Genomic DNA, 24,267 nt, shown 5'->3' with positions numbered 1-24,267 from the left:
CTTCCCTCCCCTCCTTCCCACCATGCAGGTACTTGGTGTGCACAATTATAGCGTGGTTCCCTCCTCCAAATAACATAAGGCTAAGAATTCTTGATCAATTGTAAATCATCTGCAAAAGCAAAATGTTCCCCCCCAAGCTGTGCCTTCTCAGGTTTTCTCCTTCTTATTTCTCCTAAAAATAGTAACCCCGTCAAGCTACCAGACAGGTTGGACAAGTCAAACCTTTGAGTGCGCTTCATGGAATTAACCATTTCCTATCACTAGAGAAGTGTTGCTTGTTTGTTTTTGGTACAACCGTGCTATTGCAGAAAGGTGCAAACCAGAACAGCTTCTTCTCTACAGTACGTACTTTTATAAACTTTTTAATAGACATTTGAGTTATTGCTGTTGTGTCATTTGTGTTAACTCCTAATACTGGCCGTGACTTTGGTACATGGGCCTTCAGCAGGCATTTACCAGACATAATCCACTTCTCAGTAACCCCGGTGGCAGTTTCTGGTATGTGCAAAATGTAGCTGCACATGATGTGTGTGTGTGTGTTTAATTCTTGGAGAATGATAGGAGATTTATTCATCGTAAACAGAGACGTAAAGGTCAAAACAAGGTGCTAAAACAGGGTGCCTTACACACGGCTCCATTCAAGATAGAATTATAGAAAGCATCAACACTATAAAAGTGTAGTATTCAACCTTACCACGTACTTTACATCATCTGCATAAATTCAAAATCCACATTTATCTAATAATATAATACAACACAACAGGGATGGTCAACCGGTGGTCCGCGGCCCTCTAGTGGTCACTGGCGGTATTGCATTATGGATTTATTTAGACTTGTTTTATTTTCCAGCTAATTTTGTGAATCATTTACCCATCCAAATGATGTCAAATGTAGCTAAGATTCCCAAAATAAATATACACATGCAAATAAATAGCCTGTATATGTCTATCCTCCTTCAGTGCTGAACTAGATAATATTCTGCCTAAACTGTGGTCCCCGAGTTGCTTCTTGGTTATAATGGTGGTCCCTTGGACAAAACCAGTTAAAAACCCCTGCAGTACACGATACTCACCAGATATGATGATTAGTCAATATATTCATCTGTGAAGATTGCTACAAAGTGTCATCGAGGACCAGCTCGCTTCTAATAGATTAAGTTACATTGACCTGTACTAGAAGGCAAGAAATCAATAAATAGTAGACTACACAGATTGAATTGGTAGATTGAAACTCTCCAATATATATCAGTTATCAGCTTTTTTTTTTTTTTTTCTTGAGGATCGCTTCAAAATCCTGACTGTGCAAATCCCGATAGATACATACTACTAAACCTACAGCACATATGTGTTGGGTCTTTTTTTCTTACTTGGTTAGAGTATGTACAGTATGTTGAGCCAGAGAGTCACAAGACTGTCACAGGCACAGCCTTTTTAAAGCAGGCAAGGATGAGGCCTCACTTTCCTATCAATCACTTGGAGTGGAGGTTAAAGTGACTGATCTAGCACATGAACGGCTTCGGAAAAAAAATCTGCCTCTGCTGGATAAAAATAACTATATGTTGCTTGTATGGCTGGTAATTTGTTGCATTTTAAATTGGAAAGAATGTATAAAAGTTGAATGGTTTTTTTGCCAGACGATTTTTCAGACATTTATCAGGAATCCCTAAAAAATGTGATTTAACTTGAGGCTCATTGAATAGAAAAGTTTAAATAGCTGTAAATGTCAGTGTGAATGATTACTTGACTCTTGAGTGGCGAAAAGTCCAGGCTTTACCCCACTTCAAAGTCAAAAGGGATTGGCTCCAGTTTACTCACAAAAGATAAGCAGGGTGGATGAAAGAAAATGTAACACAAAGACATACTCAAAGGTTGACATATTTTAGGCTTAAATATTGAATTCTAAACAAATCAGACACTCAATCTTGACTGCAGCTGCAATGACACACCTGCCCTCAGGTATTGGGGATTTTCAAAATGTCGTGTTGCTGGGTGAGGTGCAATAATCTGTGATTATTATTGAGATGATACAAAGCAAGTCAGAAAAGACGGTCTCACTTTTATCAATTTGATCCTCTGTGAGAGTGCCAACTGTGTTGATGCTGCAAACCGTGCAATGCAGTTGGCTTAAACATGGTTGTCGCAATGTTCTCAGGAAATATGAGCTGAGATCCTGTAGGTCAAACATCAGCTGGCAGTCTTGTGATTTTCGAATAGCCCAAAGGACACTTGGGTGCAGGGTGCGGTCTCTCTCACTCTGATGTATGAAGGCCACGGGCTTCATTTGACACATAAACCGCTCCAGCCTGTTGGTCTGCCACCTCTGCCAGTTTGTGCTGGCGTGTTTATTACCTCTTCAAAGATGAGTTGTTTTTATTTCATGGCTGCTCTTTTGTTCACCCGGCGAATGTCACAAAACATGTTTGATCAGTCACATGTCATGACACCAGTGTCAGATTTAAGTATTTAGAACACAGATTGACCATTTAATCTGCTAGCTGGTATTTAAGGGGAACTAAAAGCAACATGTCAAAAGGTATTTTAAATGGGCAACTTTATCTTGCTGCTGTTTGTCTATAAAGCATATATTCTAAAAAAAATATGTTTAAAACATTGCATCTACTTGATTACGAAGGCCCCCATTTTGTAGGTCTTTTTACTTTCACAGTAGCGTAAAATATGTCTAACATATGTCCATGTGTTACTATGCAGCGTTATGAACGAAAAAACATACAGTTAGTAAATACTAACTAAAACAACTAAAAAACTAAATACTAAAAAACTACATCTGTGGGGCAGAACTAATAATAATAATAATAATAATAATAATAATAATAATAATAATACATTTTATTTATAAGCCACCTTTCAAGGCACTCAAGGTCGCCGTACAAACATAAAATAGCATACACAATTAAAAGAAAAACAAAAAAGTTTGGATGTTAGTACATCAACACATCACTATCCAGAACTCTTGTTAAATTGCTAATTCGAAATGCTAAAAAATGTCACAAATAGTCACAAGAACATGCATAATTGTAACCTTGATCACACTATTAAAGTCAGCTTTAGTCTGGTATATTTACGTATCTGCATAGCATGCGGACGTGCTAATCAGTGCATTTTCCCCCCTCCCGGTAAAATGTCACTTCAAATATTAAATAAATCACTGTCTTGTCTTATCTCAAAAAGTGGAAGTTGTAATTTGTGCATGACATGTAAAATTCACGACACGTGAATAGAATGTGAACTATGATCACCATGTAAGAAATGTGACTCACCACAGAGTGCATTCCACTCACAGGTGTGTTTTCTGACAAAGTCTTCACTTGCTACTCTTGGTCATTCAAAGAAATGTTGCACCGCTGTTTCTGCCATTGTATGTATATAATTCACTGTACACATCATTTTCTGGAAGCTAATTGCCACCACTTGGACAACCTTTTGTAATTTTAGAGGCCATTGGTAACTTCTATTAATCTTGTGATGTTTTAAAATATTTATGTAAGTTTTCTTTTTAGTGATGTGTGTATATCTTATTTTGTGTGACAATGTGCAAATACTATTTTTAATTTGGACTGGCTGTGATGTTAAGTAGAGGATTTTCCATGGCGCTCGGTAGTTTAAAGAGAAAATGTAATTTGATAGATGCAAAGAGTTACATGAGTACTATCGGTGAGTATTATTTATTGCAGGGTTTCCCTGCCTGGTGCTGAGTCCGATCTAGTGGACAAAAAATAAACCCAAAGGTCCAATGAGGATAGCCTGCATAAAGGAAAACATCATATGATGTCACACATGTGTCTTAGTTCAGCTGTCTTTAACTTTTAAGAACAAAGCAGCCATTTTGTTTTTATAAAGTTTATTCTTATTATGGATGTGGGTATGCTGGAACCTGTCCCAGGAAAGATTTTGCAAGAGGCAGGGTACACCGTGGATTGGACGCCAGTCAATCATGAGTCACATAGAGACAAACAAGCAAGCAACAATGGCAAAAAACAAGCATTCATACCCTGGAAAAAAAATGTGATGCAACAATTCCTAACAAAATATTCCTATCTGAGAGTTTTTTTTTTTTACCATGATGTGCCATATTAAACTTACAGTGAGGACTATTAAAGGAAGGTGATAAGACCAATTTTAACACATTTTGACACCGGGAACCTTGTGATATTATTTTAATAAATACATTTTTCTCAGATCATATTTTAAGAGCAATTTATGCAGAAATCCAGATAATACCAAATGTTTCACATGCTTCTTTAGCACTTTGTGTATTCTGTTTTATTTTATGAGGTTACTGATATTAAACCTGTGCAAGTGGTTATCCCTTTTTTTTTATACAGGTTTCAAAAGCTTTGTCTCTACTATTGCAGCCAAGTACAGTAAAGTGAATCAAATTAGTTCTTTCCTTAAGCTGACAACACCACCCACACATCCTCACTGGCACTATTACTATAAAAGGAATCATGGAAAGCAATGGTGGGCTTTTGCATGCACACACACACACACACGCACGCACGCACACACGCGCACACACGCACACACACTTGCTTATAAAACGTGGCTACATACATGTCGACCCATCTACACAAATAGCATGATCCAATACGCACGCACACTGTGAAACAAAAACAAAATCACATACACCCAGTCAAGCATGTAGCAAGAAGCAGCAGCTGCTGTGTTATATTTAGAATGTTTTGAAAGCTGAGAGTCAGAGATTGAGACTTCACCTGCACGCTAAGTACTTTCCATGGCAGCCTATTGTCAGCATGACAAAGATCATACATGTTGAGACAAACAGAGAGAGAGAGAGAGAGAGAGAGAGAGAGAGAGAGAGAGAGAGAGAGAGAGAGAGAGAGAGAGAGAGAGAGAGAGAGAAAAGTTTTATCTGATCTGTTGACAATATTCTCCCTGAAACAGTTCGTAATTCAACTTGGAAAAGTTTCCTCCCCTTGATCAGTCGATAAAGTAAAAAAAAAAAAAAATCTGTTCAAGTGTCACTGTTCCCCATGGGCCATAAAGCCACACTTGGATGAGTTTAGTGTGGAAGAATCTTGTTGTCAGGTCGGAAAACAGTGTGCTTTGACCTCTCAAATGCTCTTTTGGATGAATGGACTGAACGATTCAAACAAAAAAATTGCTATCCCCTAATTTGTGTATCCAAAACACATAAAAGCAATCCCTCAAGGAAAATATAAGACTGATGAGACAAGACAAGAATGATGAGGCACACATATTGCCTTCACCCCTTCGCTGAATCTGGGGGTCAATGCCTTGCTCAATGGGACTTCAAAAGTATTCAGAAACCAGACTAGCCTCACTCCAAGACAAATTGCAATTTCCTTTAGTCCACAGTCAGACTCCAAGCTGAATCGTAATAGATGAGCTTTGCAGCCCCGACCCAATCTATTGTAGCTATAGCTGCATGTATACGGTATTTTCGCCGCTTTCTGTATATGTTGTGATTATGTGGATAAATAGTCTAACTTCTGTTTATTAAAAAAAAACGTCATGAATTGTGAAATTCTGTTAAATGTTTTAGACTAGTCTGCTCCAATGCAAGAGAACTCCAGCTCAAATCTCCATCTAGTGGAATCTACTGGTAAATGACAGCAGCAGTGTGAGTTCTGTACATTTTATCTATCATCTGTACTTTTATTAGAATGATTAAACTGAACTGAAAGATTTTACTTCTGTCAGGCAGAACATGTCAAACAAATTTTGTTAAACTTTAGACTAATGTCATTTTAGCCATTACAAGTAAGCATGAGTCACCTTCAACAGGTCCTGGGTTTGAATCTTGGAAATGTGGCTTCCCCTGTGTGGATTTCTATTTTTTTAATGTTACTGCATTCTTGTGGTTTGCCTCTAATTACCACCTTTTCAGTGACTCAGTATCCGTACTGCCAAGGCCTGTGCCAATCTCAGTAGAACAGGTAAGTTCAGGAATGTTGTCACCTGTAAAGCAATATTATTGCTGACTTGAATAAAAAGCCCAATGACACTGTTGTGAGACAATTACAAAAAAAAATGTGGGACAGTGCTCAGTGATGAATTAGGCCAGGAGGTCAATGTTTCATTAGGATTGCAAAGATCCTAAACAGGTTCCATACTGACGCCAAGCTGAATGCAACCATCTGCTGCCCTCTACTTTCAGCCATGACTAAAAGGATTACCAACTGTACCTGCACAGCTCTCGCAAATGTAAATAGATCTTAAAGACGGGACTAGTCTGCTTTGTTTCCGTTCAACCAGCAGTTCCTAGAAATGAATGCATTTGGTAAAAAGTACTCCTGTTTTTTCCCAAATGTTCTGTTGTTTTTCATCTTATCAAAGAACTACACAAAAATTTCTACAATCCAACCTGAAGAACTTTTTATCAAACTTTAACCTTCATAAATTGTTAATGTGTTTGGATCCAAAATGTGGGACAAGCTCCAAAGGTCAAAGTCTGGCCATATTAAACTGGCCCTGGTCGGACATTTTTGGGAAGAAAAGATGAGAGCTTGCCACATTCATCATTATCATTACATTATCTAGATGAATTAATTCATTCCAAAATTTTGTAGAAAATCTAACAACAAGCCAACTGTGCATTTTCTTTAGCAGAGGTCAGGTGTGCAAATATCTATCTATAATTTTAACATTTGACTTGGTGCATTACATATTCTTATTATTTATGTGCAGCGACACCCCTTGGCATCTGAAGTGTATAAAACACACAGATCATTCAAAGTAATAAACAGTACAGTGGATTGCAGTCAAGTGTCAAGGACAAGTAAGCAGAATTATGTGAACAGATGGAACTCAGAGATTAAGAAATTGACCTGATACCTCATGGCTTGGCTGAAGGTGTTGTGGCTGATGCATACATCTTTTTATTGTGCCAGCTATTTAATCATCCACACAAACCATGAAAACAAATATTCAAATTATGACACCCTGATTCGATTGATCTTTTTCTATTCTTTTTATTCTAGTAGTTTTGATAGCTATATTATTATCATCAGTGATGCAGATGTCATTATCACAATCCAAAATTGTTTTAAAACGTATTCTCCTTTTTTAACCTTTTTTTGTTTGTTTGATGTTGTATATTTCCAGTTATAATTTAGTTCTGTTATGTGCCTCCTATGTTCAATAAAGCAATCAATCCATCAATTGTAGAAGTTGCTCTCGAGCATCAGATGTATCAAAAGACCAAATGGCAACGTCATGTTTACGTGGTCTTTGGTGCATGGTTAATTCTCAGTGGAAATCCCGTGCCGGTTCATCGGGACTGTCTGGAACAGCCTAAAGTGAGATTAAAAACAGAGGCCAGTTGGCCACAGGTGAACCAGGTTGGACTTGAAGCTTTAGCAGCAGATCAGTGCTGCAGCGTATATAAAGCAGCTCAAGCAAATGGCCAGTCACATATCCTGCACGGGGTTTTACGCATAGTCGTGCTCCCTACGAGATTTTCAAGAAATTCACATTCAGAGGACAGCTCAGCACCTATTGCAAGTTTTTCGTCAATCTGTACTTGGGCCTTGAGTGCAACAGGAGTTATGGTTCTGGAAGAGAATGAGTCTGACTCTGTCTTTGAGCCTCACATTAAAGTGAGTATTATGATACAGAAATCATATATAGTATATATATTTTTACATGCTGTTCTTCTGTATCCCAACAAGTTTCAGAATTGTTTCGCATGAGCGTGCAGTCAAAATAATCATGTTTCTCCCACGTAGAAAAAATATGTAAGATATTTTATTCAACTTGTGATTTTTTTGTTTGTTTTTTTTTTAAAGGAGGAGGACGTTGAGACTCAGTATGGGAATGTCCACTGCATCATGATGGGGACGCCTAGGGCAAATCGCCCAGTCATTCTGACATATCATGACGTTGGACTAAACCGTACGTATTAATGGAGCTGCTTATCTACCAGAAATCAATAGTAGCATCACAGTTATTCCAACAAAGAGGGAGAAAATAAAATAAATATTTTATTTATACCATCTATAAATTGTCTTGTGAGAAACACTTTACACATTCGTAATTCACTATTTGATCAATTTATTCATTTCATATTGCATAACTACTGCTTTCCCACTCCACATTTTCTACAGACAAGACCTGTTTTGAGACTCTATTTGCGCATGAGGACATGCAAGAAATCCTCGGACATTTTCCTGTTTGTCACGTTGAAGCCCCAGGACAACACGAAGCGGCCAAAACTTTCCCAACAACGTGGGTACTCTCTGCAGTTCACAGGCTCATTCTTAACAGTACGTTAACTGTATGATGATATCACTAATAACTATTCATATCTGACCTTGAAGGTATTCCTACCCGACCATAGACCAACTGTCTGAAGCGCTGCTTAGTGTGCTCAAACACTTTGGGTGAGACAGACCTGATAATCCTCGAGTTTTACCATGATAATCTCCAGCTAATACCACAGATCCGGGTCTTGATTCTCAATGTGATTCACAGGTTGCGCAGTGTGATTGGACTGGGAGTTGGAGCAGGTGCCTGCATTTTGGCCAACTTTGCTGTGAGTCCACATTATTTTTCATTTATGACAATATTGTTGACCTAAGTGAAAATATGCATGTAAGAAAATAGACATTTTCAATTCCAACAAACCTGAAGAACTACGTGTTAAATAATTAATTATCTTTTACCATTGGAAATTGTGTTCACTTCTTTAATTTCTTCATCAACATGACATCATACTGGTGAAAAATACAATACAAAAATATAAAATAGATGGCAGATGGTTGCCTGGATCAAACACAACTATACAAACTGCTAATTAAATGTATGTCTTCTGTTTGTGTGCAGCTAAATCACCCTGATCTGGTGGATGGATTGGTTCTGATCAACATTAACCCTAATGCTGAAGGATTAATAGATGCCGTCACAAACAAGGTCAGCACCACTTAGGGCATCATGTCTCTCTCTCGCTGTGATTCCTGTATTAGCTTATCTTAAAATGGTTGATTGTTAGTTATACTATACATCAGCATGTTTTTTTTCCTCATTTTATGCTACAGCTTACTGAATGGACTCACACTCTCCCTGACACAATTATCACACACTTATTCGGAAAAGTAAGTTGCCATAACAACCAAAGCATCCGTAGATAATTATATATTAAACCTCATTCTCGTTCTTCCTTCCACGCTGACTTTTAGGAAGAGATCCATACCAACCATGACCTCATAGCCACATACCGCCACCACATCAGCGCGACCATGAACCAGCACAACGTGGCCCAGTTCTTTCGTGCTTACAACAGTCGCAGTGCTCTTGAGGTGGAGAGGCCTGTTCCTGGAGCAAATACCAAAGTCAGGACCCTCAAGTAAGAATCATCTTCTGATCTGGAATGCAAAGTCATGACTGAAGTCAGTAATGCAGGGGTCACAAAGTCCGGTCCTGCTCTAATGTAATGCACTGATTTTTTTTTAAAGGAGACAATAGAGGCTAGTTGGAATCACTCACTCAAAAAAATTTGAAAGTCAGAGCTTTGACGTTCCTCCGTTCAGAGCTGAACATGGTCATGGTGAACTCCTGTTGCAGGAAATCCAGGCACGACTTAACATTCTGTAAACCAACTCTTATGTGTTATGTGTTAATCCCAGGTGCTCCACATTACTGGTTGTTGGAGACAGCTCTCCATTTGTGGACGCTGTGGTTGACTGCAACTCGAAGCTTAACCCAACAAAGACCACACTGCTCAAGGTAAGCACGAACTTCTAGATTAATTTACTAATGTTTGGGGTACGCTAGCAAAGTGAATGAATTGTTTGTTTGACCAAAGCTACTTTTGCTTTGCCCTTCTAGATGGCGGACTGCGGAGGACTTCCTCAAGTGGCTCAGGTATGCCAGTCCATTGAGCTGTAGTAATTCTCCACCTGAAAAAGAAAATGTATTCATATTGTTTTGTCTCATAACAGCCAGCAAAAGTGACCGAAGCCTTCAAATACTTCATCCAAGGCCTTGGATACTGTAAGTGACATCAAAATTGCCTGACTTGTATTCACAGGATACAATTAAATTTTCTGAACTTTTATTTGATCATTAATAATGAAATACTAAAATTTTGTGTCTATAGTATCCAGTGCCAGTATGACCAGACTTCGTTCACGGACAACCTCTAGCTCCAGCGTCTCGTCTATGGAGAACTCTCGGAGCCGTACACATGAGAAGCGAGGACGCTCCCATACTGATGTTTCCATGGAGAGCATCGCCAACAACAACATGGATCGCATCGTTTCAAAATCCACTCATGAAGTGGCATGCTAGAGCACACAATGCACTCAGCTTGCTCTTGCATCTTGTTATTGACTATCTCTGCAATGACACTTAAAGGTCACGGTCATAGCTAAATATGACATCAATATGCTTTTTTTTTTTTTTTTTAGTCTCCTTTTCATGTTCCCCCGAGCAGCTTCTCCTTTCAACCTTTAAGTACCTAAAAAATTCCATTCTCCTTTTCTTACCACTACTACTGATTGCACATACTATCGATAATAATTTCCATGTATTATTGATTTCATTATTTATCATTTTCCTAATTATTTTATTCATTACTGACCAAAAGAACTCATATCTTAACACTGATAGACCGTCATTTTTTCATCTTTTGCAGAAGTGGTTCATAGAAATGTGTACAAAAGATCAATTATGATAGTCCATCATTGATTTGCAGAAGATAAATTATATCGTTACATGGAGTACTGAATAACGCAGCACACCGCAGACTGTAAAATAAATACCAAGTAACAAAAATTGGAAAATGCAGCAACATTATTTGTTTTTTTTTTATACGTATTGAGTTTTTTGATGATCCTATTGTTTGAGTTTAGTGGTGAGTGCAAGGGCTAGTTTTGTTTTAAGCACTTGTTTTAACTATATATTGTGAATATAAAGGAATGATGTAATATACTATATTGTTACTGTATGTAGAAAATAAAAGAATACAGTGGTTGGAGTGTCTCTTACTTTTGGTCACTAGATGGCGCTCTCCGCATTGATCTACTACATAGTTCATGGAAAGCGGCGACATCCATCTGGCTCAGAGTCGTAGATGTTTTTAATACGGCTTATGGGTTTATCATAAGCCCTGTCGTTTCACAGATGGTCTGCATTAAATAAAAATAATGTAAAATTAGATATCTAATATAAATGGTTTGTTTCCATTCTTGAACTGTGAAGACACGCACAGAGTTTGAATTTTGATTACTTTCAACTTAAAATAATTCAGTACTGAAACTATTCATAGCACATTGCATACATCATGCAATCAGTCACTTTCCCTTTCAGCGTGCTTCCTGCATGACTGAATGTTCTGACTGTACAGTACGTGCAGAAAGAATCTTATGATGCAGTATGAATGCATTCAGTGTCGAGGCATGTGGGTTGATGAAAATGGATGATACAAATTGAAAGCACGAGATGTCAGCGTTGAATATATCTGTTTGTGTGAGGGGTGATGGGTCCAGATCACGAAGAAACTCTGCATTATGATGCTCACATGAATAATGTATGGAGGAATCTTTTATTTAAACATGAGACATCCTCTGTTGCATGCTTAAGGGCTTGTAACTTTACCATCTTTAGAAGCATATTATTTTACTGTGCTTTAGTGTAAAGGGCTGCATTGGTAGTTTCACTCATTCAATGAATTAATTTGGTTGATGGAGTGCTCAGAATGGAATAAAGGGACGTGGAAAGGGTGGACAAATGAATTGACACTTTTACATTGAGTTTATTGCTTTTTTTGTCTACTGTTTACTAACCATTATGATGACCATAATATAATCTAGTTAATTCAAAATAACAATAAAAGTCATCTGCAGCACCGTGAGGAACACTATTGCATGATTTCTCCCCTTGACATCCTTCCTTGACGTGCTAGATGACCTCAGCATTACGCATGTGCATTATGCATGCATTGAATTTGATTTAAGTAAGAATAATGCCCCTTTCGGTGGTGTGAACCTTTGGGCCCACAGTCCTCGTGACAGCTGCAGCCATGTTGGGAAATCTCGGCGCTCCAGATGCAGCAGAGCAGATCGGCACGGCACCGCACGGTTGCTAACTGGGCGTCAGTGACACCGACAGCCGGGCACGGCGCTGTTGTAGTGGACTCACTCAGACAGGGAGAGGGAGCCAACAGCGGGCAGACTCATCCTGCAAAAGTCGGATTTAACACCACCGGTACTAATATGTTAAAGCCCTGCTTCCTGACTGAAAAAGCTGGCCGGTGACTAGAAGTAGGTGCGGCCTGGCCCCGGGATTGGGTGAGTATTGATCAGTCTTGGGAACAGAATGGTTGGGAAGAACCCACCGTTAGCTGAATTAGCTTAGCATTAAAGGGCTAACAGTCAGACAATGGGCTGGATGCTGCACGGGGCTTGCATTATTGTCGACTGCCATGGAGATTTTGTAGAAATAACGCGCAGTCAGATAGTGTGGTCATTTGTGACACGATGCAGTCATTTGTATTCGTAGCAGACACTAGTGAGTGGTGCAGTGGCCGAAACCACCCCTCTGGGCTTCTCTGGTAACTTGGGTGCAAAGATGAACCCTGAGAATGATTAATGTCGTGCACAACGATCATTCTGAAACATGTGCAAGATAGCCGTCCCCGTTATAATGCATTGTTGCAACCATGGATTTCTTTGAGGTCTTACTTAACCATCTTAAGGTGCTTGGGTCGCTGGCTGACAACCACTACTGAGTCCGATTGGTGTTTTTACTCTATTGTCAAAAATGACCAGTTTAAACCGCTCCAAAGGTAAAGATGATTGTAGATGACTAACATATGATGTAATTTGTCAGATTGTCCTATGCGTGCCCCTGTCACACCTCTCTGCATATGCTCCTCATCAGCTGATGACCCTGGAAGAAACCCCAAAGGTTGAATAATCATAGTCAGCAGATCTTCATTAAGATCATATGTTGGTCCACAAATACAAGGCTATTGTTGGCATTCCTGACTCACTTACACCTATTCCTGGATGTGTCAGCTTTTATTGTTACTGGGTGAATCATCAGGCAATTGCCCTGGCCATCGTTTTAAACAGACACTGTCTGATTATTGCTACGAATAGTGGTTACTGTCTAGTATTTATCTTCACCTTTTCTATAAAGAGGCTGCTTACAGATGACTAGTCATTCTCATTCAGACTGTAATTTGCCTCACAATGTCTAGATTTTTTTTTTTTAAGACAAAATGACCCTTGACTTGTCTCCATGTGTCCTGCAGTGTCACTTCTCACGTTTCGGGTACTAATCCAAAGAGGCAGTAGTGAAGGAAGCAACGCTGACAAAGTTGGATCGATGGTCACACCTGTCTGGTTTCTGACGGGGGAAATAAAGATGAGGGAGAGGGGCTTGTGGATGAAATTGGAAGCAAGGTGGATGGCAGTGGTGCACCATGGAAAGAGAAACAAATCAACTAGAGGGAGGAAACTGTTATGATCCTCGAAGGTGTGTGAATTGGAAACAATCGGGGGGCGGGTGCTCTTCCTCTCCTATTTGACGACATGCCGACCAACTAGGAAGTGGAGCGGGGAGGAAAAGGGGAATGCATGCAAACAACGAGCAGAGGTACCTAAAGGCTACCAACATGCACTTCTGGGATTTTCTCGGCTGCTCCAGCAGAGGTATGTAGGTGGCAAGATGGCTCGGGAGGGTCTATTTGAGCCAGTGTGTGGGTGCTTGCTGGAAGCCAGGTAGTGAAGGTCTGAGGGCTGGAAAGGAATTTGCGTTGCTCGTCACCATGCAAGCAGTTGCATGTGGAAACCTCGCTCACAGGCTGAATGTGCAGCGCAAACATGGACACGGACGCCTCTGATATGCTGTCAGGTCGCTTTTTGTTTTTCTTTGATAAAGCTGCTCGGTTGCTTTAGATGGGAAGGAATGAAATGTGTTGCTTTGGATATCTGCCTTGTGATTACCGATCCTGCTGCCAAGGCAAAGTTTTCCCCGCCTTTGACGTTGTTTTGTTTTGATTGTTTACCTTTAGTATTAATTCTGTTTTCATGCGGACCGCAGTTACAAAATTGAACTTAAAGATGAAATAATGTGGAATTTTACAGCGACTGTGCTACTGTTGCTACTTTAAATGCTACCTGAGACATAACAGTGGAGCTGACTCATCTTCAAATCTAGCTCTGTAATAAAAAAGCAAGCACTGCTTTTGTGTTTGTGTCTAGCAAAATGTAGTACATTACATACATTCATGTCAGGCGAAGTTACTTACTCGTACACATTGCTCAGTTTTCACATATGTACTGCACAAGAGCGAGACAGTTTGTCCCCAAAGAAAAGAGTACTGGTATCGTGTCGTTGTAAAAGTGTCTCGATACTACACACCGATACCACGTGACATCTACTTTGTGGGTAGGAGTGATGTCACATGTGGAAATAGGTGACTGCATATTATGCTGTGGAAATGGATGACTAACTGCTCAGGTCTCGACCACCACACTCCAATTCCAAAAACGTGTGCTAGGTTGATTGAAAATACAAAATTGGCCTTCTATGTGGATGCGAGTGTGAATGGTTGTTTGTCTATATATGCCCTACAGTTGGCAGTTTAGCACACTTGGGACTCAAGTTGGGGGTAAGTAGTACAGAGAATTGATGGATGGGTCGACTAAGCAAATGGAAAATTTTGAGGTCCGGTCATTTGCGCTGAGAAATTCTTTGGAAACGGACCCTTGCTTCAAATTTAAATTTTTGTATTTGAGTAAGACTCTTAACGTGTTCGTGATGTTTTTGTTTTAAAAAGCTTTCGGCAGTCATGCCTGGTCAAGACTCCTCCACAAAGGGTTAAACACAAGATCTCATCCATCATTGATCAAATGTCACTTTTTGCCCTTGAGGCCTCTTGAAGTAGATAGCAGAGAAGTGAGAATGAAGCAGACATAATGCGAAAAATGTACGTTTTAATTGCTTGTGCACAAATCTCTGGATCTCTTGAATGTCTGTCTTGCCATAAAATGTGAAATGTATCCTTTGCAGGTTAAAGTCTTTAAAGGATAACTTATGTCTCACGCATACTGAATGAGGTTATCTAACATCTTGGCCAGTCAAGGTAGTTTCATCCAGCCATCCATTTTCTATGCCGCTTGTCTTGTTCAGGGTCACAGGGAGCTGCAGTCTGTCCCACCTGACTTTCGGGCAAAAAGTGGACGACATCCTGGAGTGGTCGATTTGTTCGTCACAGGGCACATTTATAGAAAAGTACAGTTTACGCAACACTGTTATTGATCCACAGATAACTAGAATTGTTCTAGCAATTGGGTTGTATTGGGCTTTAGCCATCAGTTATCCAAAAGTTTGGTGCAACGTTGCAGTTTTTATTTATTTATTTATTTATTTATTTATTTATTTATTTATTTATTAATACATACAACAGTTTTAAACATATGCTAAATAAGTAGCTAGACAGACAGGTAGGGGCTATATCTCAGATAGAAAGTCTAGACGAAAATGGCCATGCTGAATTCAATTTTCAACTTGTTTCTTGTGAGTATTCTCATCAAATGTGACATTTTTAGCACTTTATTTTTTATTTTTTTGAAGGGATGGACTTTTTTTTCTTTTCAACTGGGAAGTAATGAAGCGAGACTATTCACATTTTGAAATATGAAGCCATAATATAATCAGAAATATAAATCAAAAACTGTCAGCAATAGTTGCAGTTATATTACAAAGTTCATGTTACCATGAACTTTGTAATATAACTGCATTGATTTCATTAGTTCTAATGCCGTTTTCTCTGCAACTACTGGGATGAATTTGCCTGAAACATGTTATGCCCCCACTACTAAAGCTGTTTGGTGCTGCGTAGTGAATTCAACTTGCTGCTATTTATGCCTGAAGTTGTAAGACTCCCCCACAAAGCTGTTCTTACGTAACCTTGACAACAATATCTTGGGAAGTAGTCATTATTGGCGGTCGGTCCTTTTTTTGCACAGAGTAAAGTAAGTATGCAGAAGCTGGGAATATTTAAAGCTCTTATCTTGAGTAGATCATAAGCGCTCTTCATATGAATGGGAGATTTTAAATCAGTAATACTCTGCCATCAAATCGGGATGTTGTTATCATTCGACACGTTCCAAAAAGTCATTTATTTATTTTTTTTTAATCCTTTTGTGTTTCAGATATTTCTGGAATATCCCACTATGCTGGTAAGTACAAACTTGTGCCATATCTTTTGTTGTGTAATCTACGTGGGCATAGTAATATTTCTGCCGCCATTGGCTTTTCTCTTCATTTTGGTGTGCTTGAAAGCAAATATCTAATTTCATTAACTAACTTTTATAAATTAAATAATAATCCTCAACCAACACTGTAATTGACAGTTATTTCATAATAAAAGCATTTATTTAACATTTGATGATGAGTAACATGTTTCCATGTTAATTACTTATATTTATTGTGATTATATTATCGCACAATTTGTCAGTGCCTAGATTTTAATTAGAGACACTATGGCTGTAATTTCCTATCACAAGACCTGGAATGTTGCCTGCAAATAAAATATGTGGGTGTACAACAAGACAAGCTACATTAATATACTTCTCATAACAACAACAAAATGAAAACAAGCCAGAGGGTTGTTTACTAAAACAGAACATTTGTCAACATCGCAGTTAGCCAGATGGTTCTTTCCCGATGTTGCTGCTTGGATAGATGTTACGTTAGCCATAAAAACGGCAATTAAATCTTAGAAGTGCAACATGTGATGCCAGTGCAGGAGAGCGCAAGCATAAACCGGGTCAAATAAAAAGGCCACAGCAAGCTTACATGCAAACAAAAGCATGTTCAGTAGAAAAGAAAAAAAAATTCAGATGATTGAAACCCAAACGGGATTAACCCTCCAAAAACAGGAGGATCAAACCGGTTAGAGTGTTTTTAGTATTTTCAGTGGCTAATATCGGAACCTGTCACAAGTTGATAGGTGACCCGATTTACATTTTAGCGTTTGTTATTCCTCAATGCCAACACTACTCACGCACATCGTGCCCGTTACGGCGTATTTATATCGCAGCCTTCCCCAAAGACATAACATATTCCCCTCGGGTATCTTGTCGACCCATACTTGCTTGCTCTCATACAAATCTAACCCCTTGCTGTCACCTCCATGTTTATCTGCAGTCACACGCTCACGCTTTTGCATATGTAAACCCCTTTTCTCCAGCTTACACACACATGCACACACACACACACACACACACACACACACACACACACACACACGCTATGCTGCGCTCACAGCTAAGCACTGCACTGCATGCATATTGCGCTCGTGATCAGCTGCGGCAGCCGGTGAGGGGAAGTCGGGATCAGACTTGGAAACCCGTTTCGGCAACATTTTCATGGATATTCTTTCATTTGACTTTTCATTGGTACTTTTGTCGCTTAGCTTGACTTTATTTCAATTTGTTCTTTTGTGACATCATACACCTGCTTGACCTCATTTACCTGGATGCTTTGCATGATGTAAAGCTCAGCCCCCCCCCCCCTTCTGTCCTGCTCTTCCTTCCTCGTTGTGCTCCACTTTTGATTGCCCTTCTTTGCCCTACTTTTGCTTTCCTCTCTGATACCAGTTTCGCTTTTCTTCGTTACCTCAACTGTCTGCTTTCGATCGCGTCGTGGAATGACAACGTGAAACCGGCTATGTTGTGTGCTCTGAGACAGAAAGCTATCCGTTTTTTTTTAACATGGATGCCATGATGCTGCAACCTGACGTTTATGCCTGCTGCCAACCTGCACTCTTTGGAATTCATCTGAAGGATTGATTATTTTGATGAACAGCTGCAGGAAGATCGGAATTTGAATTGTCTTGGGGATTTATTTAACTGTTACATCATGGCCTGAAGTGGAAAGAAGACCTCCTCATGAAACGAGTGGCTTTCAGCTTCTACGTCTTCTCTACAAGGAATACTTCATATCAGTGATGATGGAATTTAGCTGGTTAAATGTGTTGCACTAGTTGGTTTTGAATAGCTTTTAAAAGTTTTTTTTCCCTCTCCATGGCAATGTGCCAAATTTCTCGTCCACACCAGGATAAAAACATTGACTCTATATACTAGCGACACATTGCTCCTCTGAAGTTCCGGATATTTTCACATCTGTAAAGATGAAAGTTGCACCAGCAGTGATTGTGATTTTTGGAGTCCTCCTGTTTTTTCCCTTAGTTGCTTTTATTTAAATCATTTGAAAGGAGTATTCATTCACGAGTCGCCTTATACTCAGGACAACACCGTCCCTCAGGTTTTATGCTGATTTCACTATTTAGCAATTTCATTTTGGGAGTTGTTGCCAAGATTGGAACAGCACCTCCTAGACAGAAGATGGAAAGAAATGGCTGCATCCCGCTCTGCTGGAGCAAAGGGGCGTGCATCTATGCACATTATCCTTTACCAAGTAGGTACAGAAATGAATTCAACGAAATATGGTTGACATCAAGTAAAGCTGATTCTCCAAATTTGAATATCTGATTTGATGTAGTGTAGTTATGCGTTCAGAGCACACAGAGGCATTTTTGATTGAGTCACGTAATAAGCTATTAAAGCGCTAATTCCTTTCTCCTTGACAATTCCATGTTGTCATATTGGATTGTTGGAATTTGCAACAACAATGCTGATAGTCCCGTAGGAATTTTTGTTCATTGGCTCGAGGAGGTGACCTGCAGTGGTTGTGCAAGTCAGCGAAAGGACTGTCACCGAAATCCACCCAAATTTTGAACCAATTTATCCTCACGAGGGTCATATATAAAGAAAATATTGTAAAAAATGACCACTGAAATATTCATTTATAAAAATCTAGAGTTAGGTTGACTTTGATTCTTTATCTTCTGTGGACAGAGACAATCATCCTTGGCAAGGAGAGCCGAAAGGGAGAGGAAATTGTGCGAGGATCAGAGAAAGATGAGAGGGGGGGAAGGAAGGAAGGAAGGAAGAAGCGAGGTGGTTCAATACAACCGGAGGATCAAATTTAGATGTAAAGGAAGGAACTAAAAGATCTGTGAGTGACGGGAGGAGATTAGTCAGGGCATTTGAGGGCTACAGTTAAAAAGGTATGAAGAGTAAAAGAGAGAGAACAGAATGCAGGATTTAAAGAGAATGGCCATACAGATAAATGGGAGCAAGTGCAGAAAAAATATACGGCGAGGCTGAGAAGAGACTCCTCCAGGATTGTGCCAGTAACCCAAATAGCAATTAGAAGAGAGAAGAAGAGAAACCATCTCACTGCCAAATCTGAACTCTTCCGCCCACTATCCTTTACCAAGCTTACTGCCAGTCCCCACAAAGGAAAAAAATGGAGGGACAGTTTGACTAGCAACTTCCACAGTCTCATGTCTGCATGGTTGCAGTTCTCTTCAGATCATTTGTGGAAGTGTGTGCTGTGTGTGAATATTCCCTCCGTAGAATTACAGGAGAAAAATTGGCTTTTGTTTAACTTGCCAATGCTTTTTCTGCTTCAGTTAGAGTGAAAGAGGTTTCGAAAGGTCAGCGAACATCAAAATGTGCTCGACATTTCTATTATGTCCTCCAAACCCATCACGCTGCCAAAGCCAGATTTAAAGTGCCACCTTAGCTGTCTTGCAGGTGTGAGCAGAGGAAACGCTTCAGAAGAACACAGTGTGTCCTTTACTCACGGAACACATCCACTCTTGTCTGAACTTGGACCGCAGCGTTTCCTCCTGGTTCTGAATTCATTTACTTAAAATCACCTGATTTACGTTGAACTGTGGGTCTATTAGGGCTCGCTAAAAGGACCTTGTGTCAGTGTTTTTTCCAGGCTGCCGTTGACTCATTTGCTGACCGGCCAGCTCGTATCGTGTATTAAACACACACCAACACATAAGCATGCAGTGTGTTGGAGTGCATCTGTCCAAACACATTTCTCTACTCTTAGTACTATGCCTGTGATGAATCAGGTGTATTTGCATTTAGGAAACTGGCAGTGCTTCAAGCTCATTGCATTTGATTATATGAAGTATTACCTTCCCCCTGCACTTGCCAGTTATACTAAGTCTGTGATGCACAATAATACACAGCCATATAACAGTATTTATTTATTTAAAGTTAACATTTTACATTTTTTTTGGACTGTAAAAACAAAATAAATGTTTTTAATAGGGAAAAAAATTGTTTGAACAAAATATTAAAAGGCAATTTAGAGTGGTGATTTTAATACCGTGGTATTTTTCTGTTATCATTCCATCAGATGCGAATCGTCCCATGCGCGACCTGGAGTTGAACGAACATTCAAAAGATAGGTTGGGAGTGGAATATTTGCTGCATGATGGCAAATGAACAAATAAACTGTAAAATAAACCAAAATATTCTAGTGCCAAGATGAATGTTGGGTAATGGACAAACGGTATCGAGCCATGCTGGTACTTGTCATTGCTGTTTTGACTTAACTTGATTATGAAATCTCATTTTAATGCCTGTCTTGTTTGTTTTTCTCCCAGAATATGACGGCCAGTTAGCCCCAGTAAGAACATCTGAGTCAGGCATGGCAACATCTTCCTATTTGGAGCCCAACCTCAATCACTCCGCAGCAAGTGGGTGTGGAGTGAAATCTCGCTCCGGTGGTACTGGTGTTGGTACCAGCGGTTCTGCTGGCTGTCTCGAGCGCACTCCGGGTTCTATAGACAGGGTTCTGAAGATCTTCCACTACTTTGAGACAAATAGTGAACCCAGCACCTGGGCGAGTAATATCAGACATGGAGATGCCACTGATGTCAGGGTATGGCATAATTTGCATTTTCGACAGTCGTTGTCACCTTCTGCTCCTCACATTTGTTTTTGCTTGTTTCAACAGGGAGTCATCCAAAAGATAGCCGAAATCCACAAATTGCGCTGCGTCACTTCACTCGGCCTGCGTTTAACCCATCTGCACACAGACGCACGCCACTGGTTACATCCTGACTTGGGAGTTTGCCATGTCAGGGAGAAATATGAGAAACAGCACCCACAAGAGGAGTGGAGGTAGTGTATATGTTTTTTTTTTTTTGGGCTGGTGTTTTTTGTTCCCCTTCTTGTTATTAGAAACCAAACCTCAGACGAGAATATCAAAAGTCCTGGATAAATAATTAATCGGGCTCTGCATTTCTCGATTCCAAGGGTACGATACGATTGAAGGGTGAAACATTTTAAAATGTTACGATTGGTTAAATCAAAACCCATTTACTGATTCCAATGACACCCCTAACATTTGCTCTAAAAATGAGCAAGAAAAATGTGCAAAGTTGAAATGTCATCTTGCACTTTTGAATTTGAAGCTATTTGGTTTGTATGCTGAAAAATCTATTGTCCCAATCTCACTTTTCGCAAGCTGTTTTCTGGAGTGGAAGAACCACGTTAGCTCTTAAGAGCAATTCAAACCACCACAATGTAATTGCACGGATGCTGCATCTTCTTTTGTCTTCTCCATCTTTCACTTATCGGCCTGCACTCCTTGACATGAATTTTAAATGTTACTCATTTTGCAAGCATGTAGCCAGAGTTGTGCCTCAGAGGGTGGCAGAGTTGCTAGCCCACGGGAGGTACTGCTGCTGAGCTATTGTTAGAACGGAGGCGAGCGCAGCCCAAGGGATCGACTGACTCTCTATCACACTCCCGTCTATCTCCCTTCGCTGATTTTCTCTCCATCTGTCTCGTGGGACCGTGCACGGCACTTAGCATTTTCCCTTTTGATCTTACTCTGCATCCTTTTTTTCCCCTCACACATTTTTCATTCTGGCTTTCAGCTTTCCAGTGTGTCTAATTTCTCTTTGTACCACATTTTCCTTCATTCATTATTGAACAGGGTTTTTCTTATTCATTTTGTTCTCAGCCTGGATTTTCTCTCTCATCTGTTTGTAGGGTTATAACGTCCCTTACTCAATTCTCCTGCCCCAATTCCCTCCATTATACTACTTTGCATAGTGAGGTTACAATAACATTGGCTTCTGATCTTCCTATGAGCATCAACTAGCATTAACTTTTCAATTCTCAGGTATGAGCTACGGATGCGCTACTTTCCTAAAGGTTACCTCAGTCATTTCTCAGAAGACAAACCTTCGCTCAACTACCTCTATCACCAGGTGTGACAATAGCTCAGAAGCAAATAGTCGCTTATCTTAAGTCCATAAAGCATCTCACGTTTTCCATCCATTTATTTCAACAGGTAAAGAGTGACTACATGCAACATATCGCCGATCAAGTGGATCAAGAGGTGGCGTTGAAACTAGGCTGTCTAGAAATCAGGTGACCTAACGCAGTGTGTTCAAACACAGTTGCCTTACCTAAAACGTTATTTTCTTAGTTGCTGTTTCTAACCACCAACATCTTTCGACCATACAGGCGCTTCTTCAGAGAGATGCCAGGAAATGCTCTTGACAAGAAATCCAACTATGAGCTCCTAGAGTAACATTTATTTCATTACAATGTCTAATTTATGTGGTTATCCAATTATCCAATTCATTGTTTTGTGATGCCGCTGTTTGTTTCAGGAAAGATGTTGGCTTGAGAAGGTTCTTCCCTAAAAGCCTGCTGGACTCTCTAAAGGTAAGATCATAGGAATTGAACGCCGCTGCTTTGACCTTTCACCTTATTCTGGTGGAGGAGCTTATGTGTATCATTGATCCTTGAAGTGACGTTGCCATAAATAGTTGTTAATATAACATAATTTAGGGCCTGAAACGGATTAATCGCATTTCCATTCATTTCAGTGGGAACAGTTACCTTGACTTATTGTGTACTTCTTCTTATTTTGAATGTCTCTCTTTCACCATTTTCTCAGGCAAAAACGCTTCGCAAGCATATCCAGCAGACCTTTAAGCAGTTCGCCAACCTCAACGATGAGGAGAGCATCCACAAGTTTTTTGATATCATCTCTCCCATCTACCACTTTGATAAGGAGTGCTTCAAATGTGCATTAGGGGTAGGTAGGGCAGCATTCAATTCACGGAGTCCCAAATGTTCCGTGTTGGATGAGTTGTCAAGGTCATTCCCACGTTTCCCAGCCGTATCTTGCCATTCTAGTGGAAACCCGGAATTTATTTAGCTTTCAGTGTGGAATGCTATCATGTTAATGACTTACTAGAACCAACATTTTCCATTTGTCCTGTATCTTTACTTTCTCACTGGGCAACTCATTGGCTTATATAGTACAGTTGAGTGAAATGTCATTTGATAAAATATAAAAAAGGTCGGTGCGAGAAATTTTATTATTTGCTTGTTCTCTCTGTGTTTTTAGTCTAGCTGGGTAATATCAGTCGAGTTAGCAATCGGACCAGAGGAAGGAATCAGCTACCTCACGGACAAAGGCTCAACGGTGAGTATTATCAGTTTTTACATAACCCTGAAATTGAACTATTTTTATAGGCGTTAATTAAATATAGCATATTTGATTTCTGTAGCTGTGTTGTATAAATACCTCCATATTCTGGAAGTAGGGTCCACTTTTTCATTAATGATCCTTTTTGAGTCCTTAATAGTAATTCACAACACTGCCCTCTATTGGTTTGTCTTGCATGTACAGTTGGCATGTTTCACTTCAACTTTTGATATTTCAAAATAGATATTTAATGATAATTGGTTGTGATTTATTTTCATGTCTCCAGCCTACCCACCTAGCTAACTTCAACCAGGTTCAGTCCATCCAGTATTCACCTTTGGAGGAAAAGGATAGGAAAGGCATGCTGCAACTCAACGTAGCTGGCGCTCCAGAGGTGACGACACACTTTTTTTTTGACACGCACACACTTTACAAGTCCTCCCTCATGTTGTCACACTGACATTATCAAGTGCTGGATTTATGTGGATCGTGTTCTCAATGACGGTATGTCCATCAGAACGGTTGCGAAACCTATACGAGTAACCACCAACACATGCTCGTGAATCATCATTTTTCATTTTAACTTGTAGTGACACTGTTTCCTGATAAAGATGTAGACAATGTCAGTATGTATGTCAACAGTGGGCGTGTTGCACAACAACGGGGCTGGAAAAATGCATCACATCATGACTATCTTTTTCTGTGCACGGGTGAACAAATGAATGTGTCTGGATGTCTACTCATGGAAAAGATTACTTATAGAATCGTACCGCTTATCATACAAATGTTTTGTGTATATGTGCAGCCTCTCACAGTCACCACAGCTTCCTTGACCACAGCCGAAAACATGGCTGATTTGATTGATGGTTACTGTCGACTCTTCTCCTCCACGAGCCACTCCTTCATTGTCAGAGTCCACAAGGGT

General features: G+C 39.8%; 2 protein-coding genes across 15 annotated transcripts in view; both read left to right on the top strand.

Annotated features, from left to right (window-relative positions):
• Positions 1–201: 201 nt before the first annotated feature.
• On the top strand, positions 202–10,973 carry LOC125974753 (protein NDRG1-like). Of its 3 annotated transcripts, XM_049729539.2 has the most exons (13): positions 207–341; positions 5,545–5,622; positions 7,790–7,895; positions 8,108–8,228; positions 8,321–8,383; positions 8,475–8,535; positions 8,826–8,912; positions 9,038–9,094; positions 9,179–9,345; positions 9,626–9,725; positions 9,828–9,863; positions 9,941–9,992; positions 10,099–10,973. In XM_049729539.2, exons 3-13 carry the CDS (start codon positions 7,832–7,834, stop codon positions 10,287–10,289), a joined length of 999 nt encoding a protein of 332 aa, XP_049585496.1. In that variant the 5' UTR covers positions 207–341; positions 5,545–5,622; positions 7,790–7,831; the 3' UTR covers positions 10,290–10,973. The 3 variants fall into 3 exon arrangements, with proteins under 3 accessions (XP_049585495.1, XP_049585496.1, XP_049585494.1); XM_049729538.2 differs by lacking the exon at positions 5,545–5,622 and having other exon boundaries at positions 202–341; XM_049729537.1 differs by lacking the exons at positions 207–341; positions 5,545–5,622 and adding an exon at positions 5,691–7,600.
• Positions 10,974–12,021: 1,048 nt separating this feature from the next.
• LOC125974889 (focal adhesion kinase 1) overlaps positions 12,022–24,267 on the top strand; it is a 31,898-nt gene continuing 19,652 nt past the window's right edge. For 6 of the 12 annotated variants that reach the window (XM_049729809.2, XM_049729811.2, XM_049729798.2 and 3 more), the window contains exons 1-11: positions 16,223–18,434; positions 20,491–20,768; positions 20,844–21,010; positions 22,020–22,107; positions 22,191–22,270; positions 22,367–22,429; positions 22,516–22,570; positions 22,806–22,946; positions 23,262–23,339; positions 23,629–23,736; positions 24,148–24,265. In XM_049729809.2, coding sequence (XP_049585766.1) covers positions 18,287–18,434; positions 20,491–20,768; positions 20,844–21,010; positions 22,020–22,107; positions 22,191–22,270; positions 22,367–22,429; positions 22,516–22,570; positions 22,806–22,946; positions 23,262–23,339; positions 23,629–23,736; positions 24,148–24,265 — 1,324 coding nt within the window. In that variant the 5' untranslated portion in view covers positions 16,223–18,286. Of the gene's footprint in view, positions 12,290–13,215; positions 13,658–16,165; positions 16,193–16,217; positions 18,435–20,490; positions 20,769–20,843; positions 21,011–22,019; positions 22,108–22,190; positions 22,271–22,366; positions 22,430–22,515; positions 22,571–22,805; positions 22,947–23,261; positions 23,340–23,628; positions 23,737–24,147; positions 24,266–24,267 lie in introns of those variants that run through there. The other 6 variants (XM_049729803.2, XM_049729802.2, XM_049729804.2 and 3 more) reach the window with 5 other exon arrangements.

Source organism: Syngnathus scovelli, chromosome 9 (assembly GCF_024217435.2).
Source record: "Syngnathus scovelli strain Florida chromosome 9, RoL_Ssco_1.2, whole genome shotgun sequence".
NCBI lineage: Eukaryota > Metazoa > Chordata > Actinopteri > Syngnathiformes > Syngnathidae > Syngnathus > Syngnathus scovelli.
This window is presented reverse-complemented; position numbering and strand designations above follow the sequence as displayed.

Coding starts and splice junctions, on each gene's coding strand:
- LOC125974753 (XM_049729537.1), top strand. CDS start 7,136: ATGTTCAATAAAGCAATCAATCCATCAATTGTAGAAGTTGCTCTCGAG. Junction 8,229..8,320: donor GCCAAAACTTTCCCAACAAC/GTGGGTACTCTC, acceptor CTGACCTTGAAG/GTATTCCTACCCGACCATAG. Junction 9,993..10,098: donor CATCCAAGGCCTTGGATACT/GTAAGTGACATC, acceptor TTGTGTCTATAG/TATCCAGTGCCAGTATGACC.